At 37.8% G+C, this 22,842-nt stretch overlaps 1 protein-coding gene across 2 annotated transcripts in view; it reads right to left on the reverse strand.

Moving 5' to 3' along the window:
* tprg1 (tumor protein p63 regulated 1) overlaps positions 1–16,222 on the reverse strand; it is a 35,371-nt gene extending 19,149 nt beyond the window's left edge. Inside the window, exons 1-4 of one of the 2 annotated variants that reach the window (XM_079627759.1) lie at positions 16,112–16,222; positions 14,638–15,036; positions 13,428–13,519; positions 8,228–8,404 (exon numbers count right to left, since the gene is read on the reverse strand). In XM_079627759.1, the coding sequence (XP_079483885.1) occupies positions 8,228–8,404; positions 13,428–13,519; positions 14,638–15,021 (653 nt within the window). In that variant the 5' untranslated portion in view covers positions 15,022–15,036; positions 16,112–16,222. The remainder of the gene's footprint in view (positions 1–8,227; positions 8,405–13,427; positions 13,520–14,637; positions 15,037–16,111) is intronic. The other variant, XM_079627760.1, reaches the window with a different exon arrangement.
* Between the last annotated feature and the right edge of the window lie 6,620 nt (positions 16,223–22,842).

A 22,842-nucleotide genomic window follows, 5' to 3' on the forward strand; every position in this document is an offset into this window, starting at 1 on the left:
GTAGATATAAACCGGGTGCGATTTGCCGGGGGGGATGCGTGGGATTTCCCCCTTTCTGGTCAATGTATCCCTTCCTGTTTAATTATTTTTATCCCCGGTGGGGATAAATTTATCGTCCCCTCAAAGTGATCATAGTGCTACTACACTAGTGGCGATACGGATCACAAAACTTATCACGGATCCGTGGTTTGATTAGTCAATTTTATTTTAAAATGATTACTCACGGCGGTGATCCACTTGTCCGTGCTACACTTCTGTCGCGCTGCACTCCATAAAGACGCGTTTACGCGCGTCTAGAGGTGGACGCGAATTGCTAACACAGATAAGGTATTTTCTATCATTTCACTGTAGCTAATCATCGCGATGTAAAGTTAACGTTATTGCATGATCACAGTTATGTGTGGGGAAAGATAAGCTATTAGAGTAAAAATATTGCGTTAGGCTACTTCATGAGTTAATAAAAAAGATTTTACAATTCCTGCACATGCAGTGATGAAGTTCATGTTCTCATGATTTATTTTTATGAATAAAAATGTTTCAAAACATCCCCCCCTCTGTTTTTTTTCACAGATCGCATCGCACCATAAATATCAGCAAACGTCAAATCTGGCAAGTTTTTACAAGACTTTAATGGAGTCAGCAGTTCGTTTGGCAGTAAATAAGGATCTATACCTAAAGTATCTATTTTATTTAAGTACCGTTGCTTTTCGTCTGCAGTGAGGTGTGCAATTCTAGTGTGCGACATCTTTCCAATCACCAGGGAGATACTACTCAATTTAACTCAAAGGTCCTAAAGATGGCGGCCACAACAAAAAAGTCACGTGACTGAAACCCATGAATAGAGTCGCGCGATGGAACGTGCGTCATCACTATGACACACCCCTCACGGCATTGGTCCTGGCTTTTGTTCACACAGGGCGCGTTCCGGGACTGATCCCGGCAATGTTCCCCAACCCGGGATCGATCCCGGCATCAATCCCGGGACGTGTTTGCGTTCACACAGAAGGCACTCTGGCAATTTCCCGGGATCAACGCGCTGTGTGAAAGCGGCTTCATAAACAAACAACAACTGTGGTTTATTTAGAGATTTTGGACACTTATGCAACAGGTGTGATTCATTATATGCAACTACTCTAAGTAAATCGAAGTTTTTCCTAACCGTAACATCAGTAAGCAACTAAGTAAATCACTTTCAGTGACATCAGGGCCCTTATATGATTGGCTAACCGGATACTCGTTCGGATCATTGGAGAAATTTTCGAATGCCATTTCATCCTTCAATGCTAGAATCTAGTCTATTGCAATACAGAAACACCAAAAAGAACCTTTATAGAAAAAAAGCTTCATTCCTCATTACGTCAGTGCCACTGAACGCCCAATGAGTTAGATATTTTTGTGAAGTCACAAATGTTACTAGTTGCTATTAGCTTTAATAAGGAGCAATCTCACTGACAAGAACATAACTGTCAATGGTAAATTGTTTTTACTATAATCATTTATCATAACCTCAAATGACAAGAAGATAAAAATTATTCAAATAGCACAGTTGGTTTAATTTAGGATTGATGAGTTTAGTTTTTGAACAACTTCCAGAGTGAAATGTCACCTCAATTGTAGAATGACTCAAAAATAAACAACAAGAAACACACGCACACACACACTCAAATGTATTCTTAGTTAATCTCTGGTGCAGCGTCTTGAAATTCCTGTAGCGGTCGACTGCACTTATGTATGGCTGAGGACTGGTAAGTCAACACACTAGATGAATATTAGAGGTCTGCTACAGCTGTCAGGGCAAGTGGCTCGCGGAGTGCCAGAGCCAACAAACAAATCCCCAGATTGCTCAATAGATCCTACGATTGAGCAGCACGGCCGTTCACTGTGGTGGGCCATCCGTGAACCTTGTCTTTTACTTGACATGATCGAAAAACAAAATTCATGCAAAATATTTCAGAGCAAGAGAATAAGGGCGAGAGGAAGAAATAGGTGGGGCTTTATCCCAGTGACTAATTTCCTTCAGGAGTTGAATATCCAGGAAAGTAAATGCCAAGAAATGATGCATCATAATGCTTCTGTTTTATATAGGCAATATCTTATTGCAATTAAGCATAAATCAGCGCTCTCCACATACTGTAAAACACCACAAGATTTAGAGATTTAGCGCTATGCTTCCAGTTCCCGACAATGACAAATCAGACTAGAGTCTCTCAGGTCCAAACAGTGCTGACACATTATTTTACATGAGCGCAGTGGACACAGTCAATACAGTAAATGACCTGGCAAGCACTAGCATGTTGACACATAGTTAAGAAATGGTTAACAAATCCCTATGTAAACTTTAGCTAATCCTTCCCAGGAAGTCAATCACAATGAATGCTTCAATACAGTTCTGTTGTTTGTGTAGTTTTTACCCCACCCAGTGCACTTAATGGAAACAGCTCAGATTGATTGCAAGGTCTAGGAAATCTGCTAAATTAAAAAGCTTAAAGTAATTCAGAAGTTATATCGGCAATGCTGTTCTTAATCAGGAAATGTGTGCAAGGTGGTTTTGGTTTACGGTGCAGTTGTGGGAGGATATGAACTGGATGAGGACGCTGTGCACGGCTGGTCTAAATGTGTGAAATTGCCCCCTCTGCTGACAAAATCAGTCATTATCAAGTGTCCAATAATGTGATGGGCTGGAATATATCTATACACAGCAATTCAGTATTTCATTTTAATTTGAAAGCTATATACGTATTATGCATAATGTGCATGTAAACTACCATTAATTTTTTTTTTTTCATTAAATAAATAAATAATTTTATTCAGCAAGGACGTAGCAGTACAGACATTTATATTGTTGTAAAAAAAATTCTATTTCAAATAAATGCTGGTCTTTTGAACTTTCTACTCAACAAGAACTTCTTGAACGACAAGAAATCTTTTTTGAGCATCAAAGTTTATAGAAAGACTTCATGTGACACTGAAGACTGGTGTAATGGCTTCTGAAAATCCAGCTTTGCCATTACAGGAACAAGTTACATTTTAAAGTATATTAACATAGAAAACTGGTTGTTCTCTACGTCTTCTCTGTGGCAATATACGGTTATCGCTTTGCCTATCCAAGTTTTGTAACGACAATCATCATGCTTAATTGCATATTTCCTTTTCTGTATGTTTTCATTTGACAGAAAGCTGAAAATTGCCTCCAAGTCTGACACATTTTGATGTTTCATAAACATCCTCTTTACACTTGAAATGCTGGATATATTTTTATAGCAACATTCCGTAAAAATGTCCACAAAAAAAAAAGGCTCTTGTCAGCACGAGCTACCGAGGACACATGAGTGATGTGCAGGGTAGATGGGTAATTACCTTGTCTAGACAGTCTGGGTGAAAAGCACTTTTTGAAAACACTTCATCCAGCCACAGTGAATGAACTCTCTTTGCACCACACTGGGGCTAAGACTCATTCAAAACCACCATGAACCATTCTCCTTGCAGTTAAGGGAAGGTATCAGTGGCCTACAGACATCTGGAGTAAACCCCTTACTATAACCCATGATAGAACTTGGTCATGGTGGAGCCACTACATTTTTTGGGGCTGCACTGTAAATAAATCTGATTATCATGCAAAAAAAAAAAAAAAAATAATTACTGGACTGTATGAATATCCATCCAGTGCTCTTTCTTAAAGGAGAACTCCGGTCAATTTTAACATTGAGCTCAATTTTTAGTAAATTTGGAGTGCTGTCAATACAGAGAACAATGACAAAAATCTGTGTTGCCTACACTGAGTTATCCTATTTTAAAAATTTGCACCCTATTGACTTGAATGGGGTCTAATTTTAAACCTGCTTTTATTTCTCTTATCATCCTTGATGTGTCATACAAGTGCCCAGCCATGTTGAGTGATTCCTTCAGAGTGAACACGAGTGAATCTGACTGCACTAGATGTGAAAGATATGAATAAAAATGATGTTATATCAGCCAGCGCACATACCTGTGTTTAGTTCCTGTTTTCGGTCGAAGTCCAAAGTAGTCGATTGTCGAGTTCACGCGCATAGGTTTAGTTACCTATGATCACGCGCGTGAACTCGACAAGTCACGCGCCTATTGACTTGTCGAGCCATTGACCCATTCAAGCACATGACCCATTCAAGTCAATAGGGTGCAGATTTTAAAAATAGGATAACACGGTGTAGGCAACACCGATTTTTGTCGTTGTTCTCTGTATTGACAGCACTCCAAATTTACTAAAAATTGAGCTCAATGTTAAAATTGACCGGAGTTCTCCTTTAAGAGGTGTACTGTTTAGAAATTAAAAACAGAAAGTTTAGAGAGTCTCAAAAATAATTGTTTGTCTCTCTTATTCTCAGTAAAATTCCAATAATTGATCACTGTAATGACTCATGGCAAAAGCCCACATATAATCAGCACTTTTTCCCCACATGTCCTGCACTGTTGTTGGAAATCTGATGGCTTGAATGTTTTATGTATGACTAAATGTTTTCAGCTGAGAATATAGGAATGCACATTCAAATTATGTTATGTTATACAGTTGATTATTTTAATGTTATTAATTCAATTCTATACTACTTTGAAAAAAGTAAAAAATACTATACACTAAATTAAAATCAATAGTTTTACATTCTACAGCTGAATTTAGGCATCACAACGTTACATACAATATGAAAAATGGATGCATATTGAGATACAATTATGCAGTACATACAAATGCTATAGAGATGACAATAAAAGGTAACCTAAATGTGAAAACAGGTGGACAGAAATATACAATATTAGCAAATATACACTACCATTTAAAAGTTTGGAGTCACTACGATTTTTTAAAGAAATGAATCCTTTTAATCAGCAAGGATACAATAAATTGATCAGAAGTGAAAGTAAAGAAATGTATAATGTTACAAAAGATTATGTCAAGTAAATGCTGTTCTTTTGAACTTCCTTTTAATCAAAGAATCCTGAGAAGAAAAGAAAAAAAAACGATCACAGTTAATAATTATTTCTTATTAATAATAATAAGAAATGTTTCTAAAGCACCAAATCAGCATATAATAATGATTTGTGAAAGATCATGTGACACTGAAGAATGGAGTAATGGTGCTGAAAATTCAGCTATTGCCATCACAGGAATAAATTACATCTTGAAATATGTTACAAGCAGCTGTTTTAAATTGTAATATTTCACAAAACTTTTGAATGGTAGTGTATCTTGACTGATACTGATAAATTAATAAAGAACACTTATCTATATTGGTAACAAAATGGTAATATATTCCACTAATAGGGGCAGCAGAAAATTAGTCAGATGATACAAAACCCATGGGGTCCTGATCACCCTGTCTGGGATATTACAATAATATTCAGCTGATACTTTGATAAACTAATAAGCAAGAAATCCCCCAGTGTCAACATCCAATTGCTCAAAGCAACACAAACACAGTTGCACAAAGTCACACACCAAGGGTGTGTTGAGGGTGTGTTTGGTTCAACTTAAGACTCTGGTGCGATTGCTCTGTTAGTGCGCTCCATTTGAATACGTTTTGAAACCTGGTGCATACCAAACAAGCGTATCGAGACCACTGAAAAGGGTCAGCTTCCAAAAAAAAGGTGCGGTTTGACTGAAATACAAATGCAACCGACCAATGACATCTAAAACTAAACAAAAACAGGATGTTATGTAACAATATGCAACAAAATACTCAAGCATACCTGTGCTGCATCCAAAATCATACTTTGATTTCAAATCATACATACAAATGTAGTACCTACTCAGACAGTTTGCGATTTCGGACACGCTTTTTCTTATCATAGGAGCTACGTTACCCATTACAGTTTGGTAGTTTTAACTCCTTTACACATTTTATAAGCTCTTCACGAGTTCTCAGCTGGTAAAAATACTTACAACTAGCGCATTTAGCCCAGCACAGTATTGGTTTAGATGTTCGGTAAGTTCCGTCTCAAAATATACGCTATAAAAGCTGTATCTTTTTGTATTGTATTTTTAGGTTCGATCTTAAAAATGACAGAGTAAACGCTAAGTGAACCAACGCTAAATGTATCATTTTCTTTGACCAAAAATTCTAACTACAAGTGTGAACACGCTTTAAGTTTCCTTAGAATGCACAAATGCATGCAACTATATTGTGATACTACATGATTTATTCCATTCACTCAATATTCACTAATTCATCATACTGATGCTGGACAATGGTGTTAGGTCATTTTCTGAGGTTTACCTTTTTGAGTTTGTTAGCATTCTGCTGTCCCACTATTGTTCTGTAAATGGGGTTCTGTCCTAACATCTAACAGGTGACTGACAATAACAATGAATGACTCATCAACTGGAGTGATTAAAGCTGAAGAGACAAAAGAAATGTAGTTGAAATGACAGCCTGGATATCAATAAGAATAATATTTAAGTGGTGTGTTGCGAGTAAAAAGGAGAACATGAGCGGAGAACTGCATGCACAGTTGTTTAAAAGAAGTGCAGACAGCTTGAGCATGAGATTAAGTTTGCGAAAAGTCAAAATAATGAGGGAGATGGAAAGAAATTAAGCAAAAATGGAAGGAAAAGGAAAAAGAAAGAGTGGCTTTAAAGCTTGCCTTTCTCCTCCAGCACTCTAGGGTGGCTTTCAGTGGCGTTTTATTTATAATTGAATGTAATGTGGGGAGATAAAGTCAGCCCAATACGGCCTGCCTCTCCTAAGCACTTCATGCCACATTACGTTTTATTCATCAAATTAGTTTTACTTGGGTTGGTGTCCCCTGAGCCAGCTTTAAAAGGTCTGGATGAAAGGACTACATTAATTTCTACCACTAATCGGTTACACAAGAGCTGTACTGACAGCTCTTCCCTCCCTGCGTTATAAAGTCATCCTTACATCCCATTTCTATTCACATAATCCCTCCACACAAAAATTAAGAAAAGAAAAGAGGCTCTGGCCTCCTTCCCCTCTGATACCATTTGTCAAATCCTGCTGCATTGTGGGTATTATCACCCTGTAAAAACTGCTAATACGGTTAGGAAAAATGACTCATGGTCTCAGATTTTCCTCATTTGTCTGTTTAAGGCTTTATGGAGGATGGAGAAATGTACAGAAATGAATGAGAGTCAAAAGCCATTGGCTTAAATATTCACAAACATACAAAGTGCTTTAATGTGAGAATATTACAGGTTACCGATGCCAGTTGGAACACCTTGGTACTTCACTGGCAACTCAGTTATGAGTCTTATAAAAAAAATATGTTACTGACATAAATCTTATTCAGTAATGAATTAATTTTGATGTGCAATAACAGTATATAACAAAAATATATATATAATATAAATAAATTTTGCATTTACTACAGTAATAATAATAAAAAAAACATTAAAAAGAGTAATATTGTGAAATGTTATTAATTAAAAAATTTTTTTTTAAAATATAAAATCTTTAGAATTGTTTAATGAATAGAAAGTAAAATAACAGCATTTATTTGTTTATATTTATTTATTTTTGTTTGAGTCAATTTAATGCATCCTTGCTGAATAAAAGTATAAATTTCTTTCACAAGGCAAACATTTTTAAAATCTTACTGACCCCAAAACTTTTGAACAGTAGTGTGTCTTCTATTCATATATCTTTTCAATAACCAACTATTTTCAACCAGGTGTCCAGCTATTATCAAGACCGCCAAGCAGTTAAAGTAACACTGGCTTCTGTTTACTTGCAGTTATCACATCCACAATGTCCTTACTGAAGCAGAACAGGAGTCCATCTCTCATTCTCGACAAGCCCTGCAAGTTTGTCATCTACATATGGAGCACGTCTCTTTGTGCTTTATCTCTCCCCAGACTTTCCTCTTATCATGCAATTAAGCATGACATGCAAAAGGTGGGGAGGAATTTACAACTGATTAACAGAACTGGCAATAAGCCAGTGTGGAAGATGTTTCTTAGAAAAAGACCTTCTGAGGGTTCTTGAATGTACAAGGCTTCATTACACATGGCAACAGGTGGCACAATAACAATCAGTGGAGCACAGACATTTTTTCGTGCTTGTATTTTTGGTTCTGACGGTCACAGTTGATCAGAAACTATGAAAATCAGATGTACGGTTAAAAGTTGAGGAGCTGCTGGCAAATGAAGAACGTTCAGAAACTTTGTGTTGCATTAGGGAGATGTGACCTTTTCAACAAGGAATGAACTGATACCGATGAAGGAAAGGGTGTTACTCACTTCAGGAAGGAATTTGGTGGAAAGCAGAAGGTACCATGGCTGACGCGGTCAATGAAGTTGAGTGGAATCTTCTGGATCTGCTGACAGTGCAGCATGATGAAGTCATACTTGCAGACGAGAAGGTTGTTCTCTGTGATGAGCACCAAACGCTCTTTCTCATTGTTCCAATGATCGACCCTACACAGGAAAAGGGAGAGAGCATTAAAAATATGGGTATTACTTGTAAAGATGCACAATATTAAAATTCTGGCCAATGTCAGAGCTAATGCCTTGCGAGCAGTGCTCGGATATATGATGCAGTAGCACCTTGAACAATACTCAGCTTCATAAGCAGTTGCTACTTTTCTGCTACTGCTGCTTTAGATTACTTTAACAACACTGAGATGACGTGCTAGTGCTCTGCTGCTTCACCCTGAAATATGTCTCAACAGTATGTTTGTGGCAGTCTGGCAGGAACTTCACAGCGTTTAATCGTTTACAGCATCTTTAATTAACATGAGTTTAATTATTTGAAACATGTTAGCATGGGTCCCCTACTGGGCCTGACTGCAGACCTCTGCTGTGTTGCATACAGTACATCAATGTAACTACACCAGCAACGGCCTACATTCCCGTAAATCTGTCGCTCACAATCCTTCCACAGCTTTGATCAAACACAGAAGGATTCTAAAACAAGTTATTGGACATATGTTCATTTAGAGTTTGACAGATTAGTTTGGCACATGTAGATGAATGAATCTTGTCACAGTATTGTTTCTTTTCCATGTCAAGTATGTTATGTAGAAAATATTTACTTTGTATTAAACTGACAGTGTATCTTTTATTCTACCCAATATAAGAGTACAGTTCAAGGCAGAATACTGTCTTTAAAAACATGTATTCTTGAACTTCACTGTCAGAAGTAATGTGATTTTTTGTAACAAAAATATGCAAATGTGATTATATGCTTTTGGTTCTTAGGCCGTGAGTCCACCAAAGCGTTTTTAGCCAGCTGAAAACGCTAGGCGCTCTACTGAAAACGCCTAGCTGTGGGCGCTTGAGAGCGTTTTGGCAGCGCAGTTTTTTTTTCAGTTGAGACGCATCGTTGCTATGATACAGAATATCAGTTTGTCCGTGTGGTATTAGTCCCGCCCCTCCTCCACTGTGATTGGACGGTTGGCTAAAAAGTGACAGTGATGAGCGTTGCGTTTTACCCAAAGTTGAACATTCTTCAACTCTCGGTGACCTGTAAAAAACGGCGAGCGCTCAGCGCTTGAGCGTGGAATACTCGCTCAGCGCCTCGTTACTCTCCTGGCGTTCTAAAAAAGTGGCGTTCCCATTGAAAACAATTGAAAAAACACGCCAGCCGTATGAAAAAACGCTTTGGTGGACACACGGCCTTACTGTTAACATCTATGGTTGCCAATATAATGCATTTTTTATAACAAATTTTCCATTAGCATTTCCCTGGACCCCAATTTGAAAACTCATTGAAGCCGTTAATACTTTTCTTTTTTCTTTAGAGAGAAACATTACACATTTGTAAGCTGCAGTAGGTCTGTTTAAACCTACAGCCTATTTAGCAAGAAAAAGAGACCAACTATTTTATTTTGAGTTCATCCCCACACAATTTTCTATAAGCATGTGGGTTTCAATTATGTAGGCCTACATATTCTAAAAGCTACAAAATATCTGCAATTGCCTTTGGCATTCTTCTTAAAATATGTATGCCCACATTTTTAGATCCCAGATGTTATGTCAAAACAAAGATATGTGCTTGGAAAATGCATAACTAATGCATAAGCTACTTTTTATATAATTTTTTTTTTTTTTTTGTCAAAACACCAAATCTCAAAGTCCAAGTCCATCAAAGTTTTCGCCCCAATTGGCGAGTGAAAAGTGCATGTATGGAGAGCTCCTGCCCATGAGACAAAGACAGCGAGAGGCTTGTTCATGTTCATGTTGTGCATGTTCTCCATTTCTTAAAACTTTCTCTCAGCAAGGAATTGTGAAACTTACTCAGTGGTGACAAGGTAAAAACAAACAAGACTTGTATCCAGATGTGTATACTTCTATGTGAAATGTATTTTCTCTTTCTCACAGCATCAGATCTAGACAGTGACAGAAACAGCACACGAGAATATTACTTAAATACAGGGCCGTTATGCACCCTGCTGTCTTATTTAGGTATACGTTTTACTTGTTTAGGAACTTCACTTCTAACAAGGCAAATGGAATAATTTCACCTTGGCTGAGCATGTGGGTCTGGGAACGTACAATAGGTGTGAAAGACCACAAACATTTACACACCACATAGACACACACACACACTAACAGGCCCTCTGGCTCTCAACGGTGCCCCAGGGCCTTTGGACGTAATACAGCAAGAATAATGTAAGAGTTACCCTTGATGTCACAAGACTTGTGAAACTCTAGTCTTCCTTTACCCCTAAATTACAGGGCTCCAGACTGCGACTGTGAGATATATCAAACAGCAAATGAAACAAAAGTGGAACGAAACCGCGCTACTCGTTTGAGCTGTGCAGTGTGGACGTTTATCAGCTCGTAGCAATAATAGAGACGCAACACCATTACTACACAGCGCTGGGAGATCCAGCGAGAAAACGTTGGAATTCGCTCCAGAATTAACAACATCACAGCGAGATCTTGTAGGAAGCATTCAAATTCACAGATATCAGATCAAAATATCAAAGCTCTAAATATTATCCAATTGAAATGTTATTTTTAATGTGATGATTTGTAAAACTAAAAGATGTAAGAAAACCATGGGCCCTATCATACACCTCGTGCAATGCAGCGTCAGGCGCGACGGGAGTGTTTTTTGCTAGTTTTCGGCCCGACGCAGTTATCATTTTCTAGTCCTGCGCCACGTTGTTTAAATAGCAAATGCATTTGCGCCCATTTGTGGGCCCATGGGCGTGCTGGTCTGAAAACGAGGTGTGTTCAGGGCAGGAGCAATGATGGCGCATTGCTATTTTGAGGCAACTGAAATAGACTGTGCCATTGACCAACTGAAACCTGGTCTAAAGTCAATGGCGCAATATTTTTTTTGCTATTTAAAGAGATTTAATAGTGCGCCTATAGGCGGGTCCACAATGCGTACACTCTGCTTGCGCAGCATCACGCAAACATGGCAAATATTAAAAATTATACGATATGTCCCGTAGATGGTCCGCTCGCGCTCTTCAACCTCGCGCATGAGCAGCTCCGTTTGCTCTCTGGAGACGCGTTCAGTCTTTCCACTATCAAATTTCGGGGTTAGGAAGTCACAAGTCTTATAAAAAAGAAACACTTTTCTTCAAATTGTGACTGAATTACACAAACTAAAGTAAAAGTAAAGAGCGCTCCTTTTATAATCACTGAAGCTGTCGGACAGTTCAGCATGATAATATAGAAGAAAAATTGTACATTTAATGATAGTAGAATATAAAAAATTTCTTTACAAAAATAATTAGGTTTTTGCTAGTTACTGTTGTCAATTAACAAAGTTAATTTTATCTGCATCTCAATTCAAGCTGTGCTTTACTGTTGAATTTCCAATAAACAAACGTGTAATAGTATTATTAGTAACTGTCCTTATTAATGCAAAATAGTATTAATTTTATGATTAAATTAACTATGATTAAAAATTCCCCCAGCGCTACTGTTGTTACAAATTTATTAAAGGTTTAATTTAGGTTCCAATATAAACTTCGAAATTGTAGTAGACAGAAGGTAGCATTTGAGGCATAGATGAAGAGATTCAAAGAAGATTAAGTCAAGCAACTCAGGTGTCTGACATTAGCTTTTGTCTTTATGCACTTCCTGACCATTAAGCTCAAGATACAGCTGTGCCTTTGTCTCTATGATAATGTTAAGGTTTGAGCAATCTAGTCAGGCTGATTGGATTAGCATCGATGTTCTGAATAACTGTTATGCCCATGAGATTAGAGCCGCGGAAAGTTTGGTAACGAGCTAACGCCTGCCTCATTTGCATGCTTTGTTCAGAGTCTCCTCCTCTATGTAATCCCTCCCCTCTTTGAAAAGTATAAACTCTACAATGTACAATGCCTTAGTTGAGATTTCATTGACTACGGCGCTGTGAGTCTTGATGACTGCAGCTACCAACAGCTTGTGTTCTCAATAAAGAATCCTGCTGAAGATACACCCGAGTCTCCTGGTCTTCGCTTCTGAGTTTCCTACACTTTAGAAGAAAAAGTTCACAACACTACCAAATCAGGTGCCGGCACCACCATCTGTAGAATTTAGTGCTACTGCTCCCAAATGTTAGTCTGGACTCTGGAGCCCTACATTTCTAGGTTTTCAAAGAGTTGGATGACTGTTCACATACAAGGCTTTGTGATTAAGCCTCAAATAACAATTGTGTATCTTTATGAATTAACAATGGAATGGTATTACTTCATGTATTATTATGAGGAAGTAAAAGTTTAAAAAAAATAATAATTCAGTATATCAAACTTTTACATGATACTGTAAATGTTTGTATGAACTTTTATTATGCACATAATGTAAAGGGCATGCACAGGGCAAGATAATGCATTTCATTATTAAAGGAATCCTTTGACAATGAACACGTGGAATACGAGGCTATTTAAAGCTAATTTAATGCAACTAACATATTATGCCTTTCAAGTGTCTTGAAAAAGCACAAAAAGGCAAGGTACAGAAGCGATTTCTTACAATGTCTATCATAATAAATTTATATCAGTAAAAAATAATAAATTCCATGAACTTCATCTTGTTTCAAGCCTAATCTCAAACCACAGAGCTGTAAATAAGTGTAAGTGTAAGTGTGTGTGTGTGTGTGTGTGTGTACTTCTGGGTGCTAGTCTGGAGCATGGGAAATATAATATATATTATTAATTATCACAGAGCAAGGCATTCAAACTGTTTCCTGAAAGCCTGCTCACAGACAAATAGAAGTTGTCACCTGCCAACACATTTATCAAAATGTATTTTAGCAGCTCCATTCTGCTCCCTGTTTATTTCACTTTATTTCCTGTACATTTTACTTATTTACAGAACACAGAGCGAGATAATGGATTGCGTCCTGGAGTGAGTGCCATGTGATGAAAGAACTTAACGAGATTCTCTTACTCCACGTGAATGTTGCACATTAGCAGAGCAGTCAATATTTGGTTACTTCAAAAGTGCTCTTAAACTAGGGTGTCTTTTTTTAGGGAAAGAAAAAAACACTTACTCAGCCATGAGCCAAACACTCTGGACAGCACCATCTTCTGTGGGATCCACCAGAGATTTAACATCTTCAATGCTTTGTTCCAATGTTCCAGGCTAAAATGTGACATAGCACAACAATTAATCTTCATCAAGTCATATTACAACCAGTGACATCTGTACATTAGGGGCCAGGACCCACTAGAGGGTGCTCACATTAAAATAGTTTTTTTCCCTACAAACTAAACTTGTTCTGAGTTCCTTTAACAAGACAATGTTATTCTGTGAAACTATTTGTTAAACAATGTCTGTGATGTTGAAGCCATATAACTGTACACATTTTTTTCAGTAAATTATTGGAGAAGAGGCGAATGTCACATGTTCACAATGTTCTTCCAATGTTCATATAAAAAATGTTTTTCAAAAAGGTGTGTTTGACACTAACCAAATATTAGCATTTCATAATGTTCTTGTGCACATTGTGTCCATATGAAAGTAACATTGAAATGGATTAAAACTTTAAAAGAAGTAAGCCTTGATGTGCTTTGTATGCCAGATGCTGAAAAGTTCCTACAAATTACCTACACGCAACATTCATTGGCGAGTCGGTTTGATTTAATTGAACTGATTTGATTCTAAATATTATAAGATTTGATTCTAACTACTATGACAATAACTATTAATGTGTTAAGTGTTGTGACACAACAGGGACACAGAGACAAAGATGCCATTGATTACAATACCAGACACAATACAATATAGTGCTTCGTCGTAAAAATGGAATTCTATTTTAGAGTAAGTGGGAACAATGGATGAGTGATCCCATTTCACCACTTTCACAAAACAAAATCTGGTCTTTGAGCAGTGCAACAGATATTTGCTAATCAAATGTCCTCAGGTAGACTGAGGAAACAGAAAACAGGAAGACAGCTTTCAGTGATATCTGCAGGTGAGGAATATATGTTTGACTGAATATTGGCAGACACAAGTCAGTACTCGACGGGTGAAGAGTATTAAGACTGTCATTGTTTGCTGAGGTGATTGAGGATAATCACACAAAAGGTGTGGTCAGCAGCATTATATTATACTGCAGAGCAACCGTGGTTTGTTTGCCCCACACCACTCAACATACAAAAGAAGTATAGATTATGTGTCAGATTATGAAGTAAATCGATTTGCGGTCAACACAGAAAACAGAGACTTCGATGAGACTTAAAAAAAAGTATAGACATTACCCTGAGGACAAAAAATTTCTTGACTTTAAACTGTTGAGCAGATGTTTGCCATTTAGCTTTGACTGCTAAGGCACGTGGAGAGGGGGTGGTTTCTGCCTTGGCCTCTGCAGCAGGTGTGCTGGGTTTTTCTGTTTCACTGGGAGATTGTTGAGGATGGATGTCTGGTTCCTGAGACTTTTGAGTTTGCTGCTTCAAGTCCACAGAATTGAATGTTTCCTCGTCTTTCTCTGACATAGTGACCGGCGGAGACTTTTGAGTTTGCTGCTTCAAGTCCACAGAATTGAATGTTTCCTCGTCTTTCTCTGACATAGTGACCGGCGGAGACTTTTGAGTTTGCAGCTCCAAGTCCACAGAATTGAATGTCTCCTCATCTTTCTCTGACATAGTGACCTAAAAAGACTAGTTCGTTTGAAAAGATCATTAAAATGAAGCTGTCATTAAAAACTTAATGCATACTTAAAGCATAAACGATAAATAATATTTATACGGGTGAAACTCTAAAAATTTGAATATCGTGCAAAAGTTCATTTAATTCAGTAATTCAACTTAAAAGGTGAAACTAATATATGATATAGACTCATTACATGCAAAGTGAGATATTTCAAGCCTTTATTTGTTATAATTTTGATGGTTATGGGTAACAGCTTATGAAAACCCCAAATAAAAAATTTGAATATTGTGAAAAGGTTTTCATAGCTGTAAGCCATAGGCTAATCATCAAATTGATAACAAATAAAGGCTTGACATATCTCACTTTGCATGTAATAAGTCTATATAATATATTAGTTTCACCTTTTAAGTTGAATACTTAAATAAAATAACTTTTGCACGATATTCAAATTTTTCGAGTTTCACCTGTAGGTCTAGGCTACGTTTAAGAAGCAAAACGTATTCACCAGCATGAAACATGCAGTTCGACAATAGTTCGATTCGCAAACAATGAATATTTTGTGTAGGTTCTTTTAAGTGAATAAGCAATAGCCTAGTAGTCCGATATCCAAACTCTTATGAACCGATTCTTTATGATGAATCAAAACACTTATGAATCAGTTGGAGATATTTGACTCACTAATGAATCAATTTCGTCATGTCTGAAATATAAATAAACCAAGAACTGTGTGATGTTATCATGCTGTTAAAACAAAACCCATTAAACGTCTAGGTGCACACATATTTTACAAGAACTGCATTACTTTTATATTCATTATGTTATCTGTTAATTCTGTTGAAATGATGTCATCATTTGGCAACACCTGCTGAAGGCTGTAAATGCCAAGTTTATTTTTTCGCCCTCAATAGCATTAAATAATCGTTATGAAATATCACAATCTAAACCATAGCCTAATTCTTACAATTTCCATATATATTCTATAACAACAAAATATGTATCGAAGTATATATGACACCTAAGTTAGGTATAGGCCTGCTATTATAGATTTATTATAAAATGCGGGCAAAAAATGTTGTATCTTACCGATGGCTGAAAGAATTATCTCACCCTGCTATGTTTTACTTGACGGTTTGACTCTGCGTCAGGGGCAGCAGAAACTATTTCCTGCTTCCGTGATCTGAGATGGGCGTTTCTTAAAGTACACAAGATTTGGACTTGATTGCCAGGTTCGACTCAGGAGAACGAACTTCAGCAAATGGAACTGCGCAGTGTTCTTGATGGCGTCTCTGGTTATCTCAGTAACGTTATGTATATTTTAATAATCGATAAAACGAAATATACAGCACTCTGTCTCTTTTCGTTTTCATCTTAAAAATCTTAAAACATAGCCACACAAATGTTGTTCAGGCAAAGCGTAGCCTACAATGATTTGGCTATCTTCATTGCATGTAGTTAAACATAATATACACAGCCCTCTTTTACATTTTAAATATATAAAACATAGGCTATGTGCATACTCTGATAATAAAATTAAATATGGCCTAAACAACCCTTTCTCTTTTTGTTAAACGTCCATTTTAATTATCAATAATAGCCATTTTAAAAGTATAGGCTATAAATTAATAAGATTCTATAAGAAATAAAGACAACCAAGTCAGACGTAGGCTACAACGGTCGTTACAACCGGTGAATCTCGTCACTGGATTGTCGTTTGAACCTTTCTGGATCCGCCATCAAATTAATAAGTTTAATTATATCAAGTGCTGCGAGAAAAGGCTTTCCACCTCCAACATCCAACACGCAACTGCTAGCCGAGACTCCTTTATGTGTACAGACGTGACGTTATGACGCAAAGACATGCTCGAATTTCCCGCGGAAATCCACGTAGCCTACCACTGGACTTAAAAACATTACTACGAGCTTACCGTTTTGAATCTAGCTAAGGCAAGCATATTTTGAAAACTGGCTGGTTATGTACTTGCTCAAAATTTTATTTTGGATAAATTTTTTTTTTTCAAAGTTTGTTTTTTTATTGTTTTTAACAATATAAATCACATTCACCATCCCCCACCCATTAGAATAGCGTCCATACTGTCCATTAAATCAACATAGAATTGTAAGAGCCAAGTATACATATAAACATACTAACAAACAGGCTCCAACAATTACATACATACATAAAAAAAAAAAAGAATAATAAAAAAGAATAATAAAAATAAAATAAATAATAGTAAAGTGTCCATAGTAGTGGCAGTATTTAAACAGACTTGTCAACATATTCAATAAAAGAGCGCCACATCTTAAAATTTTTTTTTATTATTTTGGATAATTTTTAACCCCCCCCAAAAAATTTACAGGCTGGAGCTTTTTATCCGCCTGAATGATAGAATTGACGTCATTACGTGAGGACGTAAAAGTATGCACTAATAGTATCCCTACAGTATGCATACCTACTCCCTTTGAACAGCAGACCCCTTGAAGTGGGGACTTTGGATTGAGCAGGACACTTGCGTACTGTTACAGTATGTAGCCGTTAGAACGCACTTGGGAAGAGAGCTAATTTATCATCTTCATGGATATTCCCATGAGAATGCAGCACGGGGACAGAAATGGTCTTATTATTGATGTAAACATATATAACTGTTGCAAATAAATACACTTTTTATATAAAAAAAAGTTTTTAAATTGTGCATTATGTGCGTGTGTGTGTATTTCTCTGCTCTCAACTTTAAAACTTGCCGTCTCTTGACCCTGCATTAACACATTTCTTACGTATATGAAACTTATTTAGCCTACACAACATGACAAAAATGTTTGAAATATCCTAAACAAAACAAAACAACTTGAATTGCTCTGTTTGTAAGTTAACTCGAACTCTCCCGCATCTAGCTTTAAAGTATTTGCTAGTCACATGACCATAAATTATAAAATTACTTCCTTGAAGTGACCATGCATGTACCCTTCGCCAACGGCCTTGCTGAAGGGCCCTTCGTGAAGGGATCCAGTTGTTCACTTTCGTTTGGAACAACCCTACAAATGGCGTCCCCTTCCCGAAGAGCCCTTTAAAGGAACACTCCGACTTTTTTTGACTTTAGCCTATTCAACTTATCCCCCAGAGTTAGATAAGTCCATACATACCTTTTTCATCTCCGTGCGTGCTATAAGTCTGTCTGACGCACCCACCGCTAGCCTAGCTTAGCACAAAGACTGGATGTAAATGGTTGCAGCTAGCATACTAATCCAAATAAGTGACAAAATAACGCAGACATTTTCCTATTTACATGTTGTGATTTGTATAGTCACAGAGTGTACAAAAACAAAGTCACATGAGACACAGACATATTTTAACCGTATAAATACTGGGAACTATATACTCTGAAGGCGAAGCACTGCTACTTGGGCGGAGTGATAACCGCAGCACCTGAGACGCGCCGTGGTGAGGAGCAGAGAGTTCGTTCAGAGCGCGTCTCTGTGCTGCGCCCAAGTAGCAGTGCTTCCGCCTTCAGAGAATATAGTTCCCAGTATTTATACGGTTAAAATATGTCTGTGTCTCATGTGACTTTGTTTTTTGTACACTTTGTGACTATACAAATCACAACATGTAAATAGGAAAATGTCTGCGTAATTTTGTCACTTATTTGGATTAGTATGCTAGCTGCAACCATTTACATCCAGTCTTTGTGCTAAGCTAGGCTAGCGGTGGGTGCGTCAAACAGACTTATAGCACGCACGGAGATGAAAAAGGTATGTATGGACTTATCTAACTCTGGGGGATAAGTTGAATAGGCTAAAGTCCCAAAAAGTCGGAGTATTCCTTTAAGGGCACAAAAATGTCCCTGTCCCAAATGGCACCCTAAGCACTTGCGGTCTTCCTAGGAGTCCGCACTTTCGTGATATAACGCCGCTTTGACTGTTGGGAAGAAGTCTGCAAAATGACAAATGGGACTTGGGACACCATCCGGTCTCATGGACTTAAAGGACATGCGCACGCGGCAGCCATTGTAAGTCCACAAGACCGAAAGTGCATAAGAAGTGTGCCATTTGAGACAGAATTTTCCCACTATTGACGCTTGCTGGTTGGTGCGAGATGCATTCTGGGATACCTGGCTGACTCAAGTCCGCACAAGTCACCTCTCAATGCATCCTCGATAAGAGGGGCGGATCAAGAACACATTCCGGGGATTTGAACTGTACTTGGGCTGTTTTTCAATATACGTTCTTCAGCGATCTTGCATCCTTGTGTTCTCGTACTACGTCATTTACAACCGTCAAAGTTCAATTCTAATACTCAAGAACGCAAGTACAGAGGACACATGAAAGAACACGGATGTGTTCTTGATAACGAGGATGCATCGAATGCAGACGAATCGAACCGTTAAAAATTCCAGAAGACACTGCGGGCGGTCAACGTATGGAAGCTTGTAAGCCTTAAACTTCTCGTTGCACTTAAGAGATTAAGAGAATACGTGACAGCGCTTGAAATAAACATTTGTCTGTCTCTTTTGCTTAATTTTAATAAAGTGATAAGGACCTTAAAAAAGCGGCTGTATTTTTATTGGCATATTAAAAATTATTTTAACATTGACAATCTAAAAAATGCTGGGTTGTTTTAACCCAATTTTGGGTCAAATATGGACAAACCCAAACGTTGGATTAAAAATGCATTATAAAAATTTAACTCAGTGGCTGGGTTTGTCCATATTTGACCCAAAATTGGGTTAAAACAACCCACATTTTTTAGAGTGTAGGTAACACATAGGCTATATAAATACACACGATAAAATAAAAAAATATATAAACTTATATGAAAACAATAATATGAAAGAAACATTTTATAGGTTATGATATTTGTTTGTGATGTTACTGTATGTTGTAATTGTGCTTTGGTCGTTAACCTCTATTTGCTGAGATGGTCAGTTAAGCAGCAAGATCGCAGATCATCTCAATTCTCAAAAGGGTGCGTTCTGTGTCCTAGCGTCCTTCCCAGTTCGTTCTTTCAAGGTCGCCTGGCAAGACCGGTCTCAACAGGATCTTGCCTTCTTGGAATTGAGAAATAGCCTTGGCAAGATCAACTTTGAATTGGAACAGTACTTGGGCAGCGACTGATGATTGATGACGTACAGACAAGAACGCATATTGAGGAACGGCCATGGGCGTTGAACAGAAAACCAAACATCCACTGCACAGCGAGGCTTTTTGTTATGTAGAACCAATTAGTTCATGAATCTCTTCATCTCAATATCTAATTCTGGACACCTTGAATAACCAATCAGACTGGGAACACAGGCTTTTACTTTCCCATCTTTGACATCAATAATTCAACTAGCCCAAACCACCCACATTTCTCCAGATACACAATAAGACATAACTGGCAACTGTATTTTTCTCGACAGCATTTAGGATTTCACACTTATTCTTAATTTTCTGGCAGAGAGGGGCATGGGTACGATTTGTCCTGCATGCTTTTCACACACACTGGCCTCACAAGTACATTGTGCAGTTTACTCTTATTTTACGCTTATGTTCCACCTTAGACATCCTCCCAAAAATACCAATTCAAGCAGCCGATCGAAGCCCTCAAATATTCAGTCAAACAATTATATGAGTGGGATGTTTGGGGTTTGATTCTTGAGCATTAGAGCCTCCCATAATGCATCAAAAGGCTTTACTATTCAGGTGTCATTTTCCATTCCTGCTAATCGCTTTTGACGTGACACGCTTCGTGGCCACACGCCGCTCTTCAACTGGCCTGTTAGAGAAAGCTTGCTGGATGGGAATTAGAAGAAGAAGAAGAAAAAAGAAATCTGTGCAGTAACAATTCCCTTTCAAAAGCATATTAACTGCATGTGTGAGAGACACTTTGTTATGTGTTTTTTTTTCACTCCCCCGCACGATACAATAAGATTCTATTTTCAAATGCTTTATCTCAGTAAATACACTCAGCAGCCACCACAGAGCAGCTTTTGCATTCAGCTCAAGTCCAAATTGCTTTGTCACAAACTCTTATTAGCTTGCAAACTAAATATTGTGTCAGTAATTATCTCATTTCTCTAACATAATAGAACCTGACTCTTCCAAGGCAGTTGGCTTTCTAGAAAGAACACTGATGGAGCATTCTTCAAACAAGATATATTGTCTGTGGTCTACATACTGCATCTTGTATCTTTCTTGTATTTCTATAACACAGATTTTATGGGTCACTGAGAACTAGGCTATTTACATCTACCCCTGCTTTGTCATATTATGTTATTTGAACTCTGATGCTTGGGAACGTATAACGTCTGTATTTTGTTTATCCACAATGCGCATCCTCCATATGCGTGATGTTAAACAGGATAAGATTTGATGACCCATAAAGCGAGGAAATTTCCCCAGGAGCAAGGAATAAAATAACTTTATTAACCATGGAGAAACACTATAAATTATGCTTATTTGGTCAAGTAAATGACAGCACGCAAGAGGGAACTTGAGGAAATGTGACATCTCATTCTGGATAGTCAGACATTGTAAATGCAGCTTAATTGAAATGAACAGGCTCAGTGCAGCTGAATAATAATCTCCAACAAAAACACTGGACCATGTTTTACCATCTGCTCAACACGGTTGTTAATTTTTCTATATACACCATTGCAGCATCACTATTTACATCAAAACTGTTTGTATATAGACAAATGAGGCTGTGGATTTTCAGAGCAGAAAACAATGAAACCTCATATGCCTCTTTACCTGTCAAAAAAGACATTCGCATGATCGCATGACCCCTTTATGTGCCCTAGGTACTGCGGGATCATTTATATGTGTGCACACTGCACATGTGTTTTGTGTTATGTTCACTGTGCACAACTGCTGTTTTGGCAATAGCAAACCTTTGCAAAAGCCATGTGTTCACTTGCTGCTCAAATGCCTCGTTGCACAGTTTAAGCATGTGGCGATCTTCTGTCTTCCCTGTACGGGCGGAGACGCTGTAATTCAATTATACGACTGCATGTTTATCTTTGTTGGGCCAAATGCCAGTGAAGCTTAAATGAAGTTCAGGACAGTGCGCCTGATCAGCAGATGCTGTACAACCTTAAATGCCCCGGGGTGTCCACAGCTGTGTTTACTGAGCAAGAATGAGCTGAACTCTGTGTGTATTCATGGGTATGCATGAGTGTGGTGGGAATGTGCGTTGTTTGCATTTGTGCGACTGTATTTATTGTTTGATATGAAGATTATAAGCTTGGGTGTGTGTGTACAGGGTTTCTGATGCAGAGTGACCCTTGCCACTGATTATGTTGTGCAGGGGGGTAAAAACGTGGTTATAAGGCCTCATTAACTTTGCAGTTGATCACTCAGTTGGATGACATCGAGCAACACCATGCGCAGTAATCAGTCCCTCTTTAGCCGAATATGTCACATTTCTTTCTCTCTGATGAATCTCTGCCCGTAACCCCTGCTCTGCCTTTTCTTATGATTTACGAGGTGCTGTTTTATTCTTCTGGGTTCCCAATTGAGAGCGCACTCCAATTATTTAGCATTTACTGCCTCCACAGGATAGGGTGCTTTTAGGAAGTTTTAGGTCACTAAATCACACTCTTAAAGGAGAACTCCAGGCAATTTTTAAGTTAATCTTGATCGTCATACCTTTGTGAGAACTGTCTATAGAAAAAAAAAACGAACCGGATTGGTGTTTGCTATTTACCTTTTTCCGGCTACAACGGGAGTTCCCACGGGACTTCAGCGCGAGACTACAGCTAGCCGTCTAAAACACTATTTAGGTGAATTTAAACAATGGCTAAGTTGCTAAACGCATCTTGTTGTCATGTAAGGACCCT

This window comes from Phoxinus phoxinus (assembly GCF_949152265.1).
Source record: "Phoxinus phoxinus genome assembly, chromosome: 11".
In the NCBI taxonomy this organism is placed as follows: domain Eukaryota; kingdom Metazoa; phylum Chordata; class Actinopteri; order Cypriniformes; family Leuciscidae; genus Phoxinus; species Phoxinus phoxinus.